At 51.2% G+C, this 22,983-nt stretch overlaps 2 protein-coding genes across 5 annotated transcripts in view; both read left to right on the top strand.

The window, feature by feature from the left end:
• The first annotated feature begins 466 nt into the window (after positions 1–466).
• LOC126037701 (late histone H2B.L4) lies at positions 467–1,558 on the top strand. Its single transcript, XM_049798324.1, has 2 exons — positions 467–592; positions 1,286–1,558. The coding sequence occupies exons 1-2, from the start codon at positions 473–475 to the stop codon at positions 1,520–1,522; spliced, it is 357 nt and encodes a 118-aa protein (XP_049654281.1). The 5' UTR covers positions 467–472; the 3' UTR covers positions 1,523–1,558.
• A 6,439-nt stretch (positions 1,559–7,997) lies between these two features.
• ASB10 (ankyrin repeat and SOCS box containing 10) overlaps positions 7,998–22,983 on the top strand; it is a 29,967-nt gene continuing 14,981 nt past the window's right edge. For 3 of the 4 annotated variants that reach the window (XM_049798317.1, XM_049798316.1, XM_049798315.1), the window contains exons 1-2: positions 17,375–17,829; positions 22,588–22,855. In XM_049798317.1, coding sequence (XP_049654274.1) covers positions 17,517–17,829; positions 22,588–22,855 — 581 coding nt within the window. In that variant the 5' untranslated portion in view covers positions 17,375–17,516. Of the gene's footprint in view, positions 8,085–17,374; positions 17,830–22,587; positions 22,856–22,983 lie in introns of those variants that run through there. The other variant, XM_049798318.1, reaches the window with a different exon arrangement.

Raw genomic sequence — 22,983 nt, 5'->3', positions numbered from 1 at the left:
AATGCTATCATTCAGTCACTAGGCTGATGTTCCCTCCAGTTACTGAATCTCCACTGACTGCATTAACCTGTTCCATAGCACACAAGTGGTTCCACCCATTTGATTCTAGAAGCAATGCCTTGAGTACTCCAGTTTACACCCTTCCACCAAAGCAGGAACCCTCCTTTCACTAAAACCCTGGATGGACCTGGGACACTTCTGCCCCATGTGAATGAGGTGCTACTGCTCTTGCCCACCTCTTTGCCTATGTCACCCTCAAACTTTTTCTCAGGTCTGAAAGTCTAACTGAATCAGTGACTTCCAAGATCCTCTCAGGCCAGCTGCCCTTCACTTAGTGGAAGGTGGAATCATCAGTCACAGGTGTGTATTCATCCTGCTCCTTGGGGGCTGCACCTGAGGCAGGTGAAGTACTGCTGCCCTTGCTATATAACCAGCCCCAGGGCATCTACTGGTTGCTCTGTTGGAGCTTGAAATGAGTGCAGAAACTGGGAAGAAGCGTAGTCATGCTCCTGCCTCTGGGGACAGGAAGTCTAGGAGGAAGCCTAAGAGAAAGGAAACCTATTCAGTCTATATCTACAAAGTACTGAAGCAGGTGAGTAAATGTTTCTTTACTGCTAGAAACTGCTTCATATGTAAAGTTACTTTTGCTCATTGCATGTTAACCTTGTAAAGAGGAAGGAAGGAAGGAAAATCTGCCTTTTAGTGAAAAGAAGAAAAAAAAAAAAAGAGTGACCCCAGCTGAGTCTCAAAAGTGGGTGGGTGGGTGCTCATGGGGTAGGAGGCAAGAGTCAGATCTAGATGGGAAAGGGTTTTCTAGAGAGATTAAGCTCCAGTGTATGGCTCTGCTTAAAGAAATAATTGAGCAGAAGTCAACAGGGAAAGAACAGCTGCTGTTGGCCCTATGAGTAACTACTAAAATCTTTCTGGTAACTTCTGCTGGGGAGATGAGCAAAGGAATTGTGAGAGGTGGCCGTGAGTTGTCTAGGCCTCAGTTGTCTGCACGAACCTGTAGGCGGGACTTGGAGTGTGTGGGCATTTCCACCCCTTGCAGGCTTGTTTTCCATAGGGGATTGTGCAGAGGCTCCTGCCAGCCCAATTCCAAAGCCATAGTAGTGTCATGGGGGTCGCTCTTCAGTCTAATGCAGCTTGCACGCAACTCGAGACCCTCAGGGTGGACACCGTGGGTCCCTCTGGGGTTGGAGCGCCCTGTCTGGGGCGGGCAGGGGGGTCCTGTTCCCTCTGAGGCGACGGACGCGTGAGACAGTGCTTCGTAACCATCCGGCAGGTACACCCAGACACCGGCATTTCCTCGAAAGCCATGAGCATCATGAACTCCTTCGTCAACGACATCTTCGAGCGGCTGGCCTCGGAGGCCTCGCGCCTGGCCCAGTACAACCACCGCTCCACCATCACCAGCCGTGAGGTGCAGACGGCCGTGAGGCTCCTGTTGCCCGGCGAGCTGGCCAAGCACGCCGTCTCCGAGGGCACCAAGGCCGTCACCAAGTACACCAGCAGCAAGTGACCGGCCCGGGCCCCAATAAAGTCCCGCTGCAGTGGCCGCGCTCCGTCTGTCATGGCGCCGCCGGGGGGGGGGGGAGGGACGGCGCGGTTGCCCTGGCGACGGGCGCGCCTTGGTGTGCGCGGAAGCCGCGGCAGGCCGGCGGCGCCTCCTCAGGCCGTGCTGCCCGCCCGGGGCAGACGGGCGGTCTGCGGGCCTGGGCCGAGCCGGCGGCCGGGCGCCCTGTCCCTGGGCGCCCTGCAGGCGCCGGCCCCGCGGAGCTACGCCGCGTCCCGGGGAGCGCTGCTGGGCCGAGCGCCCGCCTGTCGGCGCGGACTGCCGCGGGGCCCGGCCCGGCGCGCTGGGACCTCTCCGCCGGGGGCGGCCGCCTCCGGCGCGGCCCGGGGCGAGGTGGCGGGTCGTCTCCGCCGCGGGCGGGCGCTGGGCTCCGCGGGGGTTGGGGAGGTTGTCCCGCGGAGCTGGGCCGAAGCTTCCAGCCGGGGGGGAGGCTTCTGCTCCCCGTCCTGCCCGTCACCCTCTCCTGCTGCTGACTCGGTGCGGAGCGGCCGCTGGGTGCGGCTGCGGCGGGAGGGGGTGCCCGGGCTGCGGCTGCCGGTGCGGGCGCGGAGAGGAGAACGGGAAGGACGGGTCTGCTCGCGGGCGGTGGCGGCATCTCCAGCCCGGGAGAGGAGCTGGGAGCTGCCGTCGGTGAGAGGAGGCTTAGCGCGGGGGTCCTGCGGGAGGCGGTTGGGTGTTTCCTGAGGGGGACGCGTGCGAATTGCCAGCCCGACCTTGAGCGGGAAGGGTGCGGGTGTCCACGAAGGCGAAGCGTGCTCTTGGCGCTGGGGGAGCTTTCAGCCACCCAGGGGTGCGCGGGCTGGGTTTTAACTAGCGATCCAGGAGGAGGCTTGAGCCCAAACCTGTCCGCTTGTCACGGAGTACTGGCTGAATTGCCTTCCGCGTGCTCCTTTAAGGAAGTTACGGGGGAACCTCAGCGTGGGGAGCGCAAGCTGGAAGCCTGATACAAACTGATGAGGTGGTTGTGGTGCCTAAATAATCTGCAGTCTTCCAGTACAACCTTTTGCAGCTCCGACGAGTTACCTGTAGTCTTGCCCCTTTACATCGAATAAAGATGAAACAGCCACTGGACTTTGAAGCTGGTTGCTATTAAGGTCTTGTCCTCATCATAAGCTCGATGAGCAGATGGAAAACTTTTGTGTTAATGATGTCACACTTCAAAGGAGGAAAACTGTTAAGTAAAGTTTTCTCTCAAATTGGCTTCGAGAAGGCGGGGGGCAAGATAAAATGTTTTCTGAAGCCTTTTCAGATGTTTGTAGAGTTGGGACCTGTTGATGAAGGGAGCTCAAAGTTGAACTGAAAAATCAAACCTGGTTCAGAGAACGCTGCAGCTGGGATGTTGGAGGGTGGCATAATGAAAGTGTAGGATAGATGGTAAGTGGAAAATACTTGGCAACTGTAGGCATCAAGGTAGTTAAAAGGATGTGCAGGTAGTGGAGAAATGAATGCAAGATTCTACATGTAAAGAGCAACAAAAAAATCTTGGAATGGCAAAGTACACAGTACATACAGAAATACCATCTGTTTCTAATAAACTTTTTTCTATTTGATTAAAAAAAAGTTGTTATTAAAACAAAAAAAGCTACTTCCTTGTTCATTTTTAGGTAAAAAAAAAAAAAAAAAAAAAAACAAAAAAAACCAAACAAAAACAAAAAAAAACCAAAAAGTTGTTAAATAGCAGCTATATGGGGCAACTGCTTCAAGGTCAGTATGTCCTTAACTTTTACCTGGGTTTTGAAAAAATGGGCTGCAGTTCTCTGGTCTGCTGGCATTTATTAAAAAACAAACAAACAGAAACCCCCCAAAAAAAAACCCAAAACCAAACTGGAGTAGCAGGAAATTGTAAGTAAAGGATCAAAAACATAGCACTGTACCAGCTACTGGAAAGACAATTAACTCTATCCCAGCTGAAACCAGATCAGAGGAAACGTGTTGCACTGGAAAAGGAGGATAGCATCATTAGGTCTGGGTCAGTTAGCCTAGAATTGGTTCCAGGCAAAATAAAAGAAACCTGCTCTAAGACTTGCTTGATAATAAATTAAGGGGTTGGAACATAAGTAATTGAAGTGGTTTATGTAGAGTATATCTTATTTTACCAAATCACAGGCTTGATTGATAACGTCACAGACTTGTCACTTATAATTTTTAGAAAGATTCGCTTTGGCTTTAATTAGCTCTATTTGTCAACTATGGAGCACCCAATAACAGGTTGATTTCTCTGAGCTACCCAGTTCTCAGCAAGTTGTTAACAGGGATCATAAATGGAGACTTTCCTTCCTGTGCAGTCCTGCAGGAGTTGCTATTCAGTCTTATGCAACTAAAAAAGCAAAACCTCCTGTTGGCTGCCTGCAAACAAATGTATAAAAACACAGATAATGTCTTTAATCTTTGCATCACAACTTGTGAGGCAGCTTGAACTGTGGCCATCTGGGTTGATTGGTAGGACTGGATGAACAGCTGCCTTTGAAAACAACCAAATACAACTAGGAGCAGAGACTGCAGGGTATACTTGTGGAAAGCTAGGGTCATTCTGGGAAGCAGAGCAGGCTCTTCCACAGTTCTCCAAACTTCTTACTTCAGTTTTCAGGTTCCTGAGTGCTAAAAGCTTGTGTTGTCTGAGTTTCCTGCTGTTCTTCCTCAAGTGCTTCCTTACTGTGCTGGGCCTCTTTGCACCAGCTCAGGTTTATCAGCATGCTGTTTATCAGTTTGAACTAGTCAGAGCAGAGACTAAATAATTCTGTGTCAGTGGGGTGCAGTTAGCAGTGGGTAGAAGGTTTTTCTTATATTTATAAACTGTTTTCAAAGGCGTTTTGGCTTTTCTGGTGGGTTGTTGGGTTTTGGCTTTTTTGTTTGTTTGTTTTTTCCTCCTGGTGAAAAATTTCTCCCTTTCAGGCAGGGGAGGAAGAAACAGTGCAAAAGGAGATGGCCTGGCAGGAGAAACAAAGGGTATTTTCCTTCTAGGACTTGTGGACATATCTCTTCTTGTTTCCAGTAGCTTTGAAGAGACAACTTTGTCCTGCAGGGCTATAAACTGGGCTAGGACTGAGTGTCCTGTGTTCTGCCTTGGACCATCATGTTAACGATGGACCCTGTCGGTTTTTCCTTGGGCTGACTGGGGAGTCCATATCCCCAGGTGCTTCCTATGGGAGCAAGCCCAGGCCCTGAAGGGCCCATTAGAAGATTCTGTCTGTCCATGTGGATGCTGAGCAGCCCACAGGGCTGAGTGCTGTGTCCAGAGTAGTGGTGGAGCGTGGGACCTCCTGGGCTGTGGTGGGACAGCCTGACTGCCCCAGGAGTGCAGCACCTTCTCAGGGTGTGCAGGGCTGTCCCTGGGTTCCTGCGTGGAGGTGCTACCTCAGAGTCTGTGGTGAAGCAAAGGGAAGATGTGGGCTATATTCTGAGTGGAGATGTGGAGGAGGCCCTTTGCCAGCTTCACGCTGGGACTGGATGCCTGGTTCTAAGGTCTTCTGGTGGCAGCAAAAATCAGGGTAGGAGTGTCGGGAGGAGCCAGAGCCCTGGTAGGTTCCAGGTGACAGTATGTGGGGCAATCCTGGACTTCACAAGGTTTGTGAGGTGATGCTGAGTCTCCTGAGCTGTGGAGCTCTGACAGGTGCTTGTCTGTGTCTGACTGGGGTCAGTCTGGCTCAGTAGCGTGGGCCAGACAAGATGTACGTGATGCTCCTGGAGAGAGTCCAGGAGGCAGCAGAACTGGACTGAGCACATTGCCTTCAGTCCCAGCCCTGTTGCTATGGTGTGGGGCTGGCTGGGGGAGGGAGGAAAGGGGTTGTACTGGGTGCTCTGTTTCCCTTTGACTGTAGGATGGAATTGAAGAGGGCTCTTTTCTTCAGCGCCCTGCCTGCAAGCCGGAACTGGTCCTGAGCGCAGGTGTTGCAGCAGCATCTCGCCCAACAGGGCTGTACTGCTTTTCTTTCCTCCAGCCCTTGCGGCCGGTTGTGCTGTGGGGAGAGGCTGTGCAGCTGGTGCAGGTGGCAGAGCGCCTGTGTCAGACCTGCCTGCGAGCCAGGTTCATGGGGGAGACTCGGATGGATCCGGCACGTCAGAGGCAGGCCTGGGAGGGTCTGGCCAAAGAGCGGGATTGTGAGCAGGCTGCCGTTTGCATCTAGGAGGTGAGCGGTCCATCTCCTGGCCCAGTCTGTTCTATTGCTCCCCAGGCCACAGCGTCTGTGTTTGCTTCCCATTCCAGCAGCACTCCCATTTCCTTAGCTTAGGATGTGCAGTCGTGGTTTTTGTGGGATGGAGAGTGCTCATGAACAGCTTGGAACTGCAGTTCTGCTTCTGCCCTGGAGGTGGTTCTCTCTGACTACCTGATGTCAAATATATGGCACTGCATGGGCAGGAGGCTGGTGCTGCCCAGCTCTTAAGTGTGCATGTGGACCATGCAACTTCCCTCTGTAATATCCTGGCTTTCTTAGCAGATAACAGCCCATCTGTGTGGGTGAGCGGCTGTCTTCTGGAAGTGTCTGGTAGAGCATCTAGCACTGGGTGAGCCCAAGAGGAGTGAGGCTTTAGTGGCGCAGGTGCCTGATTCTCCAATGCTGCAATCTGTGCATCCTGCTTCATGTCTTCTCCTCCCCACCCCCTCCCCAGTTGCCCCAAAGGTTGGAAGAATGGGGTTGGTGATTGGCCTCGTGACCCTCCTACTACATCCCTGCGTTTCCCCACAGATGTGGAAGGGCAGCCTGCAGTGTAGATGCACCAGCCTTGAGAGGCAGAAGGAGATGGTTGCTCTTGGAATGATGAGTTTTGCACTGAACCTGCCCAGATTGTCGTGGTTTTTTTTTTGTTTTTTTTTTTTTTCATTTCGCATATGGGGGTAGGTTCATCTTTTGCTGTGCAGGGGTCATGCTGCTTGTTTCCCCACAGTATGTCCCCATGGAGCTGCCCTGATATACCTGCACAGGATGTTGTACGCTATCTTCCCTTCCTGAGGGATCACTCTGCATGCTTACCACAGATTAGCTTTTGTAAGGACTGCTCCACAGCTCAGCTTCTTCCAGACTGGCCTTGTGGCTCCATGCCCTGTTTGTGCCATGATGCTCTAGTGGATCAGGTGACATCTGAATGAAGTTGTTTTGGGAGGAGGGGGTAGACTCTGCCAACCAGCAGGGATTCACAAGAAATTGGTCACTGTGAGAATGACCCAGATGCACTGATGTCACAGTAAAAAGCAAACCTTAACTCAGATCCCATGCAGGCACTCTTCCGAAGTGTCTTGGGACTGCCTTGGTTCGTATGAGTCTGTCTTTTTCCAGGTCTTCCTGTGTCCTTGCAAGTCTCCCAGTGAGTTCTTAGTGCTGCAACACTGCAGCATTGTCATGTTGCATGTCCCTGGCCCCATGTCTATGTCCGTCTGATTTGTTCTTGTCAACCTATACAATCCCATGAGCTACAAGCATCCTTTTTTTTTTTGGCCTTGGTCCACTCTTGAAGCCCTCAAAAAGAACACTATAGTGTGACAAAGTGAATCAAAGTGTTCATAATATCAGTAATGCCTGTGTTCTCTATTTTCCTTTTTGTAAGAGCACAATAGCTTAAGAGTATGTGCTCTTTTCTCTCATGGGGTGGGGGACCATGAGGCAGAGCATCTTCTCTGGTCTATGATGAGTGGTGCAGGTATGAGGGGAGGGAGCTTTTTGGGCGATGGAGGCTGGCACCAATGTGCAGACCTCTGTGCGTTTCTCTTCCCATGTTGTTGTGTCCCTTGGCAGCAGTGCTGCCAGGTGGCTGCTCTGGTGCATCATTAGACACTGTTCCAAATAGCATAGGCAGGAATGGTTCAGTACTCGGAGGAAAATGAGCTGGTGATGGATAGCTCTGGTGATGCCAAGGCTGTTAAAATATGAACCTCTGAAGTGCAGCCAGGGTTCCAGCAAGGTACTCTCATCCTCTCTGTGCTCAGCTGCTGGTGTGTGGGGACAGTGCTGGTCTATGTCCCTTCCCTTTTCTGGTTTGGTCTGAGGTAGGCTGTTGTCTCTGAGTAATGGTAACTCTGAGTCTGTAACTCATGGTGGCCCAGAATCCCTGCCTGGAGAATGGGAGATGAGTGATGACCAGAGGTCAGGCAGACACTCCCCCACGAGCACACACATTGCTGTTATCCCTGATCCTGCCAGCACTGTAATGGGGCTGAGGATCCATGGCATCCTTGAAGCTGTGTCTCTATCCATGTTGTCCCCAGCAAGAATTGTTGCAAATAGTTTGTTTCCTTGTTTGTTCTCTCTCTTCATACTCTGTTCACTCTGGAGTCCTGGATGCAGCCAGCAATAATGCTGCTTCCTTCATCTCCCCTCCTCGGGATTGTGCAGTGGGGGTGGGGGAGGTATTCAGAAGTTAATTATGTGAAAAAGTAAGTCTTATTTGATATCTATAATTTCCAGGGCCATATAACAACAGGGGTCAGAACGCATCCTTGTTCTAATGTCCTCTCCTTGTATAGCCCTGTATTACCTGCTGCTGAACATGGGGGGACTGAAAGACCTGCTGTCTGGTAAGGTGCTTCCTGATATGGAGCTGCAGCCAGGGACTGTTAGAGCCCCAGTGACTGACTCGTGGTGCCTCTGGTGCCGAGAAGCTTGGGACAGGGCAGAGTGCTCCTCTGGGGCCTGAGGACAGAAATGGGATGGGGACAAAAAGTGTGTTCTCACATAAGCAATGTGTATTGGGCCGGGCTCAGGACAGTTACCTAGCAGTACCCAGCACGATCTCCAAGTGGGAGGAGGATGCTTCCATGTGGCCCCATGCAGGGTATGGGGCTGGAGAAGAGGATGACATGGGCAGAGTGGCCCCATGAGGAATGGCTGCTGCAGGCCACACGCCGTTTTCCCATTAGCGAGTGTTTAGTTCAGCGTTTTAAATAATTGTGTCCTCGGAATGATATTTAAAATCCATTTGGGAGGCAATGAGGCGGGAAAGTGCCTGTGCCATTGTGATGACGCTGCGCAGGCCGCGCCACACATGCATATTACAAACTCGTTACAGGCTCGTTTACACGCACGCTGCTCACTCCCCACACAACCTCTTTCTGATGCTCCTAATGTTTCTTCCCCACCATGGCTGCTTCTGCTTGGCACTAGGGAGAAATTTACTTGATAAGGCAGGCCTGGTGTCATCTGCTGCAAGAGGAGCAAGGGGCATGGTCAGAGCAGTTGGGTGCTGGCCTTTGGAATGGGGATGTGTGGGGCATGCTTGGTGGTGGGACTGCTGCTCAGGTGTCCTGTCCTTCAGCTGTGCTCAATGTAGAACCGTGTTTACTTTCTGACAAGCCCTTGCAATTGTGTTATTGCAGGCTCCAGACCCTGCAGCCCCAAGGCTTTCAGCTGCTGTGCTCTGGGCACAGCTGGAAGAAGAGTTGCAGCTCTCGTGCCAGGCTGACTATGAAGCTCTTGCATGTGCTCTTGAATGTCCACAGGAAGCGGTGTGAGCTGGAGGGACTAGGCATGAGGGAGCAGATGGAGCAGCAGCTTCAGCAGTGGTTCCTTGAATGCTGGCTAGTGGCTGAGTGGGAGGGTAGTCTTGCTGCTATTCCTCCACCCCATTCCTCTCCAGCTGCTGCATGGGCACCCTCCACTGTCCTCCCCATCTGTGCAAAATAGAAATACTATGTGGTAGTACAAGGCTCCTGGTACCACTTTATCCTTGTCCTTTTGGCCTTGGTGGCATGAGCAGTATTCAGTGTTCTCCCTTTGTCCTCTCCCTCCTGATCATGTTCAGCCCCTTCTAGCCAGGGTCCCAGCTGTGGTTTTGCTTGGTGCCACCTTGCGACCAAACGTTAGTGGGGTGAGGATCAAGCCCCCATGTATACTTACGGGCATGTTGGGTCCTGACATCTATGTCCCTTGCACAGCAACTTTGCTGGCTGCTTTCCTGAATAGGAAATGGATGGCTCTAGCATCCTTTTCTCAGAAAAGACCTCTGAGCAGATATCAGGGCAGAAGCAAAGCTGGAGTAGGGGCAAAGGTTGTCAAATTGGAGGAGTAAGGGCTGGGTATAAAACATGGGGCCTATCTGTGGTTGAGGCAGCAGATGTTCTCAGAAGGTGGAGTTGTCCCATCCCACCCCAGGACTGGTGGGTCTGAATTTCCAGTGCATTTGGGAAACATATGTGGCAGAATGGTCTAAGGATGGAGGGGTTGAGTCCCACAGCCGTATGCTGAAGGGGTGGTAACTGATATAATCTGGGGCAAGGAAGTGCTTTGCACTGAGCCTGGAGGTGCTGCCTTCATCCATGTTCCTGCCAGCAATCAATGGAGCATTCACAATGTACTGTCCAAGTAAGGGGGCTGCATGCTGTGGTTGGGAGGGGACTGGGGCTGCTGTAAATGCAACACAGATCACGAAACCAGAAGCTGATACTTAATGGCTGGAACTTTGCAGGGTTTATATGCATGGGTTTGTGCATGGGTTTGTACATGGTTTTGTGTGGTGTATTGCCCTGATTGTTCCCTCCCTCTGCATGTGCCTATGAGTAGTAAGGCTTCATCTGAAACCTTAGCCTTGCTTTCAAAGAATAGGATTGTCTGTGGTGGGTTTATTCTTCAGGACACTAGACTTTGTCTTCTACGCGTAGGGCTTTGTGTATCTGCTCTCTGCTTGCCGCTTCTTGTGGCCACAGCTGTGGTGCAAGAGGCATGAGCCCATCTTGGGTTTCCAGGTGCTTGCTTATTAGCACATCTTGGTGTGGATGGTGGGCAATGCCAAATACAGGCATTTGGATTTGCACATGCCTGGGATCCTTGGCTTTCCTTGCTGAGACCCAGAGTCTTGTCTGGTGTGTTGGGGGTGGGGGGAACCTGGCTGCTCTGTCTGCCAAGCTTTATTTTTCATGTGTATTGTGGTTCAGCTCATCCAAGCCAGGCTCTGTTGCGTGTCTGTGAGCTGCCTGTGCAGCTGCCCTCCCAAGGGGATGGCTCAGAGGTGCTGTGGGAAATGGGGTGGGCTCTGCTGTGGGGAAGGCAGCAGTTCTTCCCTGGTGGTGGCAGTGGGCTGAAATGCAAGCAGGGAGGGCATGACATGACAATGAATGAGGGGATCAGATGTGATGAGATGTTCTTCTGATACATGTGGTATGGAGATAGGGAGACCTAAGGTAACAGCCACAGTGCCTTTGGGAGGCAGGGCAAAATGGAGCTGATAGAAGGAGTCTGGTGAAGTTCAGCTGCCCCATCTTTGCAGACGAGTCCAGCACTATGACCTGAAGCTGATCAAGACACAGAAGAGAAAAGAGGTGTAAAAAGAGATTTGCCTGCAGGTGAGGGGTGTGGGCCCTCATTGTCTTGAATGTGCCCTGTGGACCTTCTTATTTGGCAACTGTAGGTGTTTTGCTTGGAGATGCTGAAGGGGAATGGAAAGGCTTTTGTGATTCATGAGGTTCGAAAGCAGAGCCTGCAGGCTTAGGAAGGTGTTCATGGCTGTTTCTTCCCAGAGAAAGCACAACTTACCACTGCTCTGTGCAACCTGTGTCCATGTGTTGGACAGAGTTAGGCTGGGAAAGACTAATGTGCTGTGGCCTCTAGGGACAGTGTTCCTGGTTAGAGCTGAAGAACAGTGGGGTGTTAGAGGCGAACAAGGAGTCTACCAGGTGCTATGTTGAGGTTGTCTTTTCTCCAGATTAATGATGAGCTGTTGAGAGACGAGTCACAGGTACTGAATGTGGCAGTGGACCAAGAAGATGAGAAGCCACACGAAGCAAAGAAGGCAGTAAGGTCAGGAAAAGAGCCCTGTGTTTCATGGGTAGGCATGCATAGCTAGTGAACTAGTAATTGAGCAAGGCTGTGGGTAGAGTTGGGACTGGATCACTTGGAATTGACTGTTTGGGCTAAGTCTCTGCTGGTATTCCTACTCAGACCCCCGTACTCTAGCTGTGGTTAAGGCCTCTGTCACCTGCTTCTGACACTGCAGCTAGCAAAGTTGCTGCAGCTGTCAGTAATCTGGGTTGGGAATGAAGAAAATTAATTTTGTAAGAAATCTTCTGGGGAGAAGGAGGTAAAACCTAGAGAGAGATAGGTGGGCTGTCAGTATGTATATTCAAACTTCCCTTCCAGCTGGGTTAGAAACCCATCAATTTCTAATAATGCAATTCACAATCCCTGCCATGTGCTATCCTTGTCAGGGCCTTTGCCATGAGAAGCTGGCTTGCTTGTGTCAGAAGTGAGTCAGCCTGGAAAGCTCTTCTGAATGACTTTTTGCCATAGCAAGTTGCTCCTGAGCAGCAGAGAAGGTATTTGTGAGGGCAGCTACTGCTCCAACCCATGTCCTGCTGTGCAAGAACAGTCCCGAGATATGTTTGAAGGACAACCTCCTCTACCCACAAGAGGGTCTTTTAACTCGGTTCCCACATCTCATGGCCCTACTTCTGAATGAAGGCTTCAGCTCAGTAGTGTTGGATCAGACACGTTCTACTTATTCTTTCCTTAGAGCCTGGTCTGAAGCTCTGTGAGGTCTCTCTCTGCTACCTCTTCCTACAGAAGGGACTCTTTGTGCTTGCTGGAGTAAAGGCTTTCCCAAAACAGCAGCAGCTGGCTACCACAGTTATTGCATTAACCTTTTGCAGACTAGCAGGATCTAGCTGCTGGTCCCCCTTCTTATGCTCAGGGTACAAGTTCTTTTAGATCCCTCTTTCCTTTCATCTACTGTATTGTAGAGGTGTGTACTTTGCTTTTGGCTTCAATCCAGTGCAGCAGCTCCTGTATACCCAGCAGGTTTAACAGTAAAACAAAACCAGCATTTATTAATGCTTAAGGTAGAAAATGAAGAGCTAATAGTTCAAGACTTGAAAACAACGTGCACAGTATGGGCTCCAGTGTTCCTCTGTGTCATCAGGACCTTTTGAAGGTGGCAGCATTTAATACATCATGTTAATGTATATCAGCAGCTAATATCTGCATAAAATCATGGTTTCCTGGGTAGCCTTTGACCTGATAGGGCCATATGCTACATCTTTAGGCTTGTAGTTTACACAGATGACTTTGTGAGTAACAAGGTACTCTCCCTAAGTCCGTCTTCTGGGGTCAGACATGCTTTGTCATGCACATGAGCATGTGTAAATGGACACACTTGCATTACTGTTGGGCTAGAGATTCCAGTTCCAACACCCTTGTTCTGTCCCACATCGTGGACACATTTCCACCTTGTGTCATTATACCAATTTGGGTAGCTGCTGTGGGGCTGGTTACCTCAGTTTTGTTTTAACATCTCTCTCATGGGGAGATAGTTATCCACTCAACCTTGTTCTCCTTGCTCTGTCCTTAATTACTGCTTCTTGTGGGGAAGGTGTGATGTCTGGAGATGTACCAACAGTGGGTGGTCCCCACATTTAGAGGGGGTGGGTGGGTTGGGGGTGGTTGCTTGTGTGTGCTCTAGGGAGTGCTTTTCCAAAAGCCAATGACTGTCAGCCTCTGACCCCATGCAAACCTGCAGACAGGACTTGATCCTCTGAACTCCTCTAATGTCTCTGAGATGTTCCAACATCTCTCATGCTCTGTTATATCATACAAGAAATACACTGTAACATTTCTGATTTCACTCCGTTCATCTTGTCTCCAGACACAAGGCAGGTGTAATCATAAAACAAATCGATGATTTAGCAAGAGATAAAACAAATCTTCTGCCGTAAGAGCAACAATGTTTAGAAGCAGACAGCTGAAAAAAAATTTTAGGATGTGCATCATCTTCCCTCTGGTCAGCCTTGGGTCATGCGATTGCACCTGATCCCCTTCACTCTGACCTTTGAGGACCATCTTCTTCCTCACAGACAGATCCAAAGGATCTGAGGAAGGACTTGCTAAATGCCCTGAAATCACTGGGGCAAGAGGATTGGGTGCTGCTGATCTGTGCATCAGACAGGCCCTTGTGCCCCTGATCTGAAGGTATTATACAACACCAGTGAGGAGGAGCCTGCTTTTTTCCTCACCCAGACTATGCAGCCCACTATGGAGTGTGCAGTGAGTGGGTTCAGTAAAACTGGATTTGAAGGTAAAGCTTTGTGCCAGTAGCTGGACAACTCCTGCCAGATGACAGTGCTGAGGGGACAGATGGTCCTGACTTCCCTCCTGTGACCTGTCAGGCAGAGCAAGTAAAGGACCTCTTTTGCTGTGGGGCCAGAGCAGATGCCAGAGCTCTATCAAACATGAAAGAAAGGCTCTGCTGGGAGGAGGGGGTGTGTGTATGTGTGTGTGGTTAGTTGTGCTTTGCGGGTTTTGTGTTTTGGTGGGTTTGTGCTATGTTGTTTGGTTGTGGTGGTGGTTTTGGTGGTGGGTTTTTTTTTGGGGGGGGGGGGGGTGTTTTGGTTTGTTTTTTTGTGTGTTGGGGTGGTTTTAGTATTTTTGTTGTTAGCCTTGGGAATAGGAGGAAATCTCCAGGGTAGCTGGTGCAAAGGCAGAAACGCACACCCGCTCAGCCCAAGGTCTGTGAAACTGCCTGAGTGTGAAAACACTGCTTGTCCTCTGCCAGCATTCTGGGTGTGATGACTAGGGGCCTGGCCTCAGCCCAGCAGTCAGGGTGTTTCTCCTAGATGCCTTTCCTGGATGGTTATAGGGTGCATGAACAGTTCTGTGCGTGAAGTTTTGGATTCTGTGCCCAAGCCCATGGTTGGGGGAAAGATGATGGCCTTGGTTACAGTGACAGGAGCAGTAGGAGGTGGAAAGAGACAGGTTGGAAAGAAACTAAGAGTTCTCCTTAGTTTCTCCTTTTCCTCATCCCTAAAAGAATCCAGCCTTCTCTGTATCCAGGTTCCCCAAGTTGGGCCTGTTGTGCTGAGCCCCTCATCTGGCCAGAGGAGACTGGCTATTTGTCATGCTCTCTCCACCCTTCCTGCCATGGTGTCTTCTCATGGGCTCTCTGCTTTGTTCAGAGACCTGGCAGTGACTGATGCAAAAGCAAGTGGGATGTTCTTACTGGCAGCTTGGGCATTAGGACCCTGGTCAAGGTGTCAGATGGCTATAGCCAAGGCCACATAGTGCAAGCTGCGTGCATTGGTGCTGATAGTGTCACATCCTGCAGCTGTCCAAGGAGCATGTAGTGGAAGTATGTGAGCTCCTGCAGCTGCTGATCAAGGTGCGTCTCATCTACAGGGAGGGGAGACTGGTGTAGTCTGCAGGTAATTCAGCCTCTCCCCTCTGCCTTCTCCTGCTTGACTCTTCTCCAGTTGTTTTCAGCCTGATTTGTCCCATTTCCTTTGTGCTTCGCACAAACGGCTAGCCCTTCCTCCTGCCCCAAACCCGTTTCTATCTTCTTTGCTGTGACCCTCCTTTGCAGCCTTTTTTACCCCCTGCATAGTTGCTCTCTCCGCAGGACTGGTAAGTGAAGAGAGTGCTGGGTAAAAGATGATGGCTCCAGGCAGTGCAAGAGACTGCAGAAGTGAAGGAGGCACAAGGGAAAGACAAGAAGGGCGGAGGGGGCATGGGGGGGAAGGAAATAAAGATAATAAATAGTTCTGATGAGCTCTGTACTTGCTGTCTTGGGTGAGGACAGCTGTTTGTCAGTTTTGGCCACTGTCTGTGTGCAGAACGGGGACAAACCACTGAGTGGGAAGAGGGTTTGGGAGGGGTGTGTGTACAGAAGAAAAACAAGGCCACTGGGCATGTGTGTACAGATGTACTTGTGATGGGGTTCTGTGGTGTGTGAGCATGGTGAAGCTTGCCACGTGAGTGAGGCTGGAGAGGTCTCTATATGTGTGTGTTTGGACTGTGGTTGTGTCTGGAGGGAGAGCCAGAGCTTATATTAAAATCCTTACAGTAGTGGCATCTACTGCCATAGTGTTTACATCAGTCTGGGAGCTCTTGGAGCTGTCAGCTCTTTGCTGGTCTTGCTGTAGAAATGGGACAGGGAAGAGGAGCACAGGGAGGAACCACTGAGTGCCTCTTCTGCCTGACTCCTAAGCAGACCCTGCAACAAATGAGGGGGGCAAGGCAGGCCCTGAGCCCCTTCTGAGGATCATCAGATCCTTCTGGTCAGTGTGTTCTATCTAGATGTGCCCTCCTCTTACACCTGTGCCTGGGCAGTCACTTTGTTAAGCTTCAACACTGATTCCAAAGTGGGGCTAGAATACGGCTACTGCATCCTTCTGGAGAACAAGTGTGCCTGTGACCCCAGTGCTGCACCACCAGTGAGATGCTACAAACTGGTCATGGGCATAGAGTATCTGTGCAGGGGCAATGGGGAACATGTCTGGCAGCTCTTGAAGGCAGCCAGCAGACCTGGGACTTGTTCATGGACCCTTTGTGGCTTCCCAGTTCTTACATAGTCCTTTTCTCTGCACTGGAAACAGCCACCAAAAAGAATACAAGCAAAGCCTAGCTCCCTGTCTGATCAGCACCTGCAGCCACACTAGAAAGAACTCTTGTCACAGTTTGGAACCAAGTTGACAGAATAAAGACTAAATGGGCTCAGATTTAAAAACAACCAACCAACCACCAAAACAAAACCTAAACAACTCCCCCTCCTGCGCGCCCCCCCCCCCCCCCCAACAAAGAAACTCAACAACAAACACCACCACCCCCACCCCCCCGCAAAAGAACCCCCCGCCCTAAAAAAAAAAAAAAAAAAAAAAAAAAACAAAAAAACCACAACCAACAAAACCCACCCAAACCTCAAAAATCCTTCTAGTCACATTTATATTTAATCTTAACAAGTGATACAACTTGCCTGTTTTGCAGAATAGATGGTGCAGTCCGGGAGATAAGTCAGGTGGGCCAATGTGATGGCTTCTGACAAAACCTTGTTGTCCAGTGGGACAGCATGGTCCAGGAGAAAGTCAGTGGGTCAGTGCAGCAGTTCCAGGTAGAGGCATGTGGTCTTGGGTGCACAGCTACCCCTGTTAGCCCTCAGGCACTCTTGCAGGTCTCTACTATGTCACCCCAGTGACCCCAAACACTCTCAGTTACAGATTGGGTAGAGAATACCAGCTGAAATTCCCACAGCAGCTGATGAGTCCCTGTTGCCATTGCTGGCACTCACAGCCTGCCCAGCTGGAAGGTTCTCATGTTGGCAGGGACACAGCAATTAACAGGTTAGTTACAGGAGAGTAATTTGAGAGTAAACAAAGTTTAACAGGTCCCAAACCTATGTCAAGCTACCACAATGTCCTAGCTGGTGAGATCCACTCTACATCCTGCAGAGTGAGCGGTGATAACTGGGGCAGGGCAGGGGGCTTCAGCATCTTTCACCCCTCCAGATGTGACTCGCTGTGGCTGGAGAGGTGGATAGCATAGCTGAGCCTACCCCCCTCAGAAGCCCGAAGATGCTTGCCAACCTCTTGAGGTTTGCGGGGGAGACTGTCTTCCTTATTGCCAGGAAACTTTGTTCATGTTATACAAGCTGTTTTTCCAAGGGCTTGCCCACGTGCCCTCCTTTATTCTGCTCAGCTGTGTCTAGGCAGCCAATCTTGCTGCTCTAGTGAAGATGCTGGGTTCTCGAGAGCAATGTGTGGGGCTTGTGAGAGTTTTTTTGGTCCCTGTAGCGTTGCCTGTGGGGAAGGCCTCTGTACTCAGTCCCTTATGACTTCTGACACCACTTCTGCTGCAGGCCTTTCCCTAATTACCCCCCAGTGTGATTGCCCCTGCCTCGCTCTGTTTCTTTCCAAGTGGGAGCATGGTGCAGAGCAGAGAGACTTTGCAGCACGCACAAGCAAGCACAATAGAGAGTGTCTCAAAGCTGCCTGCTACCTCTCTCCCGTGCCTAATCTGTGCTGATGATTGCATCCAGCAGCTGAAAATAAGCTCTTGGAAGGAGGGGAGGTGGTGAAGGTGAGCTGCCAAGCAGGACTATTTATACTGGGTGAGTCAGGCCTGTGCCTGAATCCAGCCAGACACTGGGGAGCTGGAACCCAAGAGGAACCTGCAAAGGACATAGCCTTGGATAAGAGGCTCTTGCCTGCAGCAGCTTGTTTGCTGTAAGGTTCGGACTTGTCCTGTTGTTCCCTGTGATGGACTGCACCTTTCCCTTCAGCTCTGCCACACAGCGCTTGCTGCAGCTGGATGAGGAGCAGCTGGATGAGCAGAAATACTCTCGGCATATAAGGTCTCGGTACCACCACAGTGAGCGCAGCCTGAGCCCAGTTAGCCAGGGATGCCAAAACAGCCGCTTGGAGCCACTGGAGTGCCGGGATCTGCTGGTCCAGAATGCGCTCTTCACTGGGAACCTGGAGATGGTGCGGAAGTACTTCACCAAGAGCGCAGCCATCAATCTTGTCATCGAGAGCAAGGGTGATGAGCTGCGCTGGACTAGCAGGAAATTTGGTGGGTGTGCAGGGCTGGGACATGGGGGGATGGAAAGTGCCCAGTATGGGGACCAGAGAAATAGCACAGACTCTTTAGAAAAGCCTTGAGAGGAATCCCCAGTGGTGGAGACAGGGTGGTAGAAGAGGGACTTAGGAAGAAAGACTTTTGGATGAGGAAGGAGGATTCCAGGGCTGTAGAACAAATGGTAGCAGGCTTGCTGAAGGTGGCCTGAGGCAGATCTACCGGGAAATGGTGAGAATAGGGCCCTTGGAGGGGCTGCTGGAGAGGAACAACATCAGGACTGCCCTGTTAGAGATTGCTGGGATAGATGTGAAATATGTCTGAGGTGGAGAGAGTGCTTGGGTGAGAAGGCATCAGGTGGCGTAAGGATGCTTTTCCTGCCTTATGTCTTAAGTTGCATCTGATACTCCAGTTCGTCAGAAACCGGAGGCTGTGACATGCTTTGGGAACAGCAGAGAGATCTTAGCAGTGCCCTTCAGGCAGACCTTAGCCCATATCCCAAGGAAGGCATGGCTGTGCATCAGCCTTGTAGGCAGCTGTCTGGGGACAAAGCCACAGTTGCTCCGTATCTGCCTGGTGCTGTAGTGAAATCCAGATGTGAAGCAGATCCATTACGATCCCTGCTCCAAACACCGACTTTGACAAGCTGCAGGGAGGTTGGTTGATGTGGGAGGGTTAACAGTGATCAGCTGGAGGAAGTCTTTGCTCCAGAACAAAAGCATTTGGTGTTTTGCTTTCTTGCATGTGTGGGGATTGCACCCAGCAAACTGTTCTATTCTGTGAGATGGATTGGGCAAGGCGAGCAGAAATCCAGTCTGCCAGAGAGATGGTGGAATTAAGCTTGTCCTGAGTGACAGGAAGTAGAAGATAGTCATCCTTGGGTTTCCTCCCATCTGTATACCTCACTGTACCTTGCCCAGATGCATCTTGCACACATTCTTCCACACTCTTTGGTCCCTTTTGCTTACCTTCTCATCAGTGTCATCTATAAACGTTTCAGTAAGCAGCGTAGCTGATGTGTTAAAGGGCGAGATGTGCTTAGCAATCTGGAAGTGCGCTTGTCCTTGCTGCTGTCTGTTAGTAGTGTGGTGCAGGCAGGCTCCCAGAATTTAAGACAGGGAGTGTCAGGTGTGGAGGGGCCATAACTGCACCACTCTTTTCCACAGAAGGTTGATGGCAAAAGCCCCCCTGTGCCAGAACGGAAGAGCTGCTGCTGAAGGCCACTTTCCCAGAGGTGTGGGTTCTTTTCAAGTGTGCTGATGCAAAGCTGTGGAGCATACTGATAAAGCTTGACCGTGACTGTTTTGTAGCGATCCACACTAGCAAGAGACAAACAGCTAGGGTGGGCTTGCAAATGCAAGTGCTACTACTTGTGGGTAGTGAATATTTACTGAGTTCCAAGATTTGTGCAACCCAGGTTTTGAATTTTTAGTCTACTTGGGAATAAAAATACAAAAGGTATTACCCTTTGTGTAACTGGGACCACTTGTCAGTAAAATATTAATTGTACATTTTAACTTCTGTCTTATGCTGAGCTGACTGACACTTGAACAGCAAGTCAGTCTGCTTGTAAAGATTTGTGACCCAAAGAAAACAGAACAGCTGATGTAAAAGCAACAACTTCACACAGAAATTGCTCTTCTCACCAGAGTCTCAAGATGTGAAAAACCCAACCAAACAAGATCATTCATCAAGCACAGACCAAAATTGTACTGCCAAATTTATCAGATAAAGGTATAGAACAGAAACCAAAGCAAAACTTCATGCTACCTAAGGCTTTGGTTATGTATCTCACTGGCCTGTAGGGACAGTTTCTTAAAGTTTACCTAGCCAGTGACCTTAAAAGTAGATTCTAGTGACCTGTTTTTTCCCCAAGTCATCCCTATTGACATTTTAAGAAGCCCAGAGGAAGTGTAAATTGTTTGGCGTTACCGACACTAACTCACACAGCCCTTTGCCTCCCTGGTGATGCTTTTGTGATTGGGAACCTGAGGCTCTCGTGGGATGCCTGCTTATATCTTTGGGGAAATAGAGGATCCCATCAGGTGAGAAAGCCTGCTAGGTGCTTCCCTCTCTTTACCCTTTCATGTACTACACTTTAGCTAGATAAGGTGGTGAAGTCTGCACAGACAGAGCGTGCTGGAGACTGTCAGTATAGAACTTGGTCATTTATTTTCATTACTGAGAAGGGTAAAGTTCCCTATTTTACACTCTTCTCTGGTCCCCCAGGTATTTGTTGCTTGGTGGTTTATTGGGGTCACTTAACTTGTTTTCAGCTGCATGATTTGAATAGTTCCACGACACAAAACTAAGCTAAACACTGTTAGTCTTCCGTGCAGTTTGATGTGTTCTTTAGAACATATGGTCTGAACAAAATGCATGCAATGCTGATGAACTGTGAGCAAAGTGCGCTGTTCTGTAACCGAAGTAGGGGCAGGGTGAGTTTATACACTATGTGGGGACAGGGGAAAATGCCGTCTCAGGTGAAAGGACAGCAGTGAGGAACCCTGAGTGAGGGGACTGTCAGAGGATGGGAAAGGGAGTACTAAAACCACGCAGGAGCTCTCTGCAAGGCTGAATTTCAAGGAAAAGCAGGAAGGGGTCTAACGGAAAATTACCTTCTATGGTTTTACTTCACTTGTAATGCGCTGTTTCCCATCCCTGTACTTATTTCTACCTGTCCTTTGGCTTTAAGCTTCGATTAAAAAGAACTTTCCTGTAGCTTGTTTAAAAACCTGTCTAGTGCCAAGGGCTTGGGTGGAACTAGCAAATGGGTGTGCAGTGCTGGAAGTGTGCGCGGAGCCAAGGGCTGGACAAAGGCGTGCTGCTGGTGTATGGAGGCAGCTGGGTTGCGCTGTTGCAGTCTGGGCAGCAACTGTCTGACAGCAGGCTAGTTGGGCATGAGACTACTTCCCTCCCTGTTTTCGTAGTGATGTCCCGTCTCTGTTTCTATCCTTCAGGCTACTCTGCTACCCTGCGCTGCCTAGGGACTTCCCCTTCACAGCCAGCGACTGCAGAGATACTGCTGCCCAAGAGGAGTGTCCTTATCAGCCTCTTGGCCCAAATATTTGGTCACAAGGTTTCCCAGAATAGAACAGCTGAGACCCGAGCCGTGCCCAGCCTGGGCCAAATGGTGATGTGACATGTCCTCCCTCCCTGGGGAGAGGCCCGGGGCTGACAGGCAGCCTGTCAGCCAGAGCACCGGGTACCGGTGGGGCTGTGCCCGCAGGCTCAGAGCCTGGCCGGGAAGGCAGCAGCAGGTCCTGCCATCATTTCTGTGGAGGGTCTGGGTGCTGCCTCATGGGTAGCGTCACCGGCAGAGGAGGCAAGAGTCAGGAGCCCATTTGCACGCGGAAGGCAGTTGGCCCTGCCCAGGCCTACTGGCAGGCCCTGCTGACTGGGGATCGGGGGACTGTGGCTGAGATCCTCAGTGACCCTCAGAACAACCTGAGTCCCAATGCCGTGTTTGACACCAGTGACCTGGAAGAGTGGAAAAACTACCGCTTCAACCTCCGCCGGCTGAGTACGCAGGGGGGCAGCGGGCAGGCAGCGTGGCCCAGCTGGACGGGGGCTTGGAGCCTTTTGCTTACGCTGCAGGGCATTACTATTTCTGGGACCGTGTGTTACGGGTGCTGTTTGGGTTGCAGAGGAGTCGGGATGGCAGTGAGAGCTCTGGGATGGGGCTGGGTTCCCCTGTGCCGCTTGTGGGAGGGTGTGCGTATGTCTGGGAGTGTGTGGTGCATCTGGGGTACCCGGCCCTTCTAGCAGGGGTTGTGCAAATGCTTGGAAACTGCTTGAGTTCCCACAATGGGCAAAGGAGATTCAAGCTCCAGGTCGTATTCCTTCTGCGACTGGCCGGGTAGCCTGACTCTGCATGCCTGCTCTGTCTGCGTGCAGCCTGTGCTGTGCTGCTGGTTCCCTCTGTGGGTTGTGCTGGGCAACGAATTGTCACAGCCCTACGTTAGGTCCTCAGGATGGTTCGGTTTGAACCTGGCCCTGGGAAACACGGTTGACTGCGTGCTGCTTCTGCGAGAAAGAGGTGAGAGGGATGTAGTGTTGAACGTGTCACGCAGACTGGGACGTGGTCCTCCAGCCCAGCCTGGATGGGCAGCAAGAAGCGTGATTTAAGGAGCTCTTTTCCTGTAACAGCTGCAGGCTGTTTGCCAGCAGACTGCACCAGTTCAACAATGGTTCCAGCTGGGTCAGCGTCTTTGAGAGTTGGCAGGTTTCAGCCCCTTGCCCTCTCCTAGGCCCTAGATGTCCATCTCTGCTGAAGCTTGCTTGTCTGCACCATGCTCAGGGCTTGTCTGAATCTCCTGTGTGCGTGGCAGCCTGCTCCAGCACCTCTTTCTTTTACTGCCTGGCTCCTTGTCTTTGTGGTGCTTCGTGCATGGTGCCCTTCCCAGCCACCTTGCTGCTTTCAGCCCTGCCTGTGCCCCAGGCCCTTCATCTGCTGTAGTCCTGTCAACGGAAACCCTGTGCTGCATGACTGAGCTGCAGGTGAAAAGCACACTTTCTGGGAACAGCCTCTACCCCAAGGCTCCTGCTCCTTCGAGCTTCTTGTCAGCCCCAGATCTTTGCCTTTGGCAGGCCAGTCCAAAGGCAGAGACCTTGCAGAGAAGGGAAGAGGCAGTCCCTTGAAGGGAAACTCGAGTCTCTCAAGGGGGGATGTACATCAGGTACCCCAGGGGAAAGGGCCCAGTGCTTTTGTGCACTGCGGCTGGATGCAGCTCCCTGACCTCTCTTTCCCTGCAGGACTGTGGTCTCTGAGCTATGAGCAGGAGCTCACCACGCCTCTGCACATCACAGCCAGCCGAGGCTACGCAGACTGCCTGCGGCTCCTGCTGCTCAGGGGAGCTGCCGTCGACTTTGCACCAGGGGGTAAGACTGCCCTGCATGAGGCTTGTGCAGCACCCAGCACAGAGTGTGTGCGCCTGCTGCTCAGCTTTGGTGCTGACCCTGAGGCTGTCTCTGAGGATGGCTACAAGCCCCTGCACCTCTGCAAGAGCCCAGACTCCATCGAGTGAGTTCTGACCAGGGGACACAGTAGGCCTCCCTCCCCCTCGAGCCTCATCCTATGTAGAAGGGATCCCTACTCATCCCTGCAGGTGGGCTGGTGGTCGCAGCAATGGCTGCTGAATGGGGTGGCCT

Source organism: Accipiter gentilis, chromosome 4, assembly GCF_929443795.1.
Source record: "Accipiter gentilis chromosome 4, bAccGen1.1, whole genome shotgun sequence".
Taxonomy (NCBI): domain Eukaryota; kingdom Metazoa; phylum Chordata; class Aves; order Accipitriformes; family Accipitridae; genus Astur; species Astur gentilis.
The sequence above is the reverse complement of the archived record's forward strand: the minus strand, read 5'-3'. Positions and strand labels throughout refer to the sequence as shown.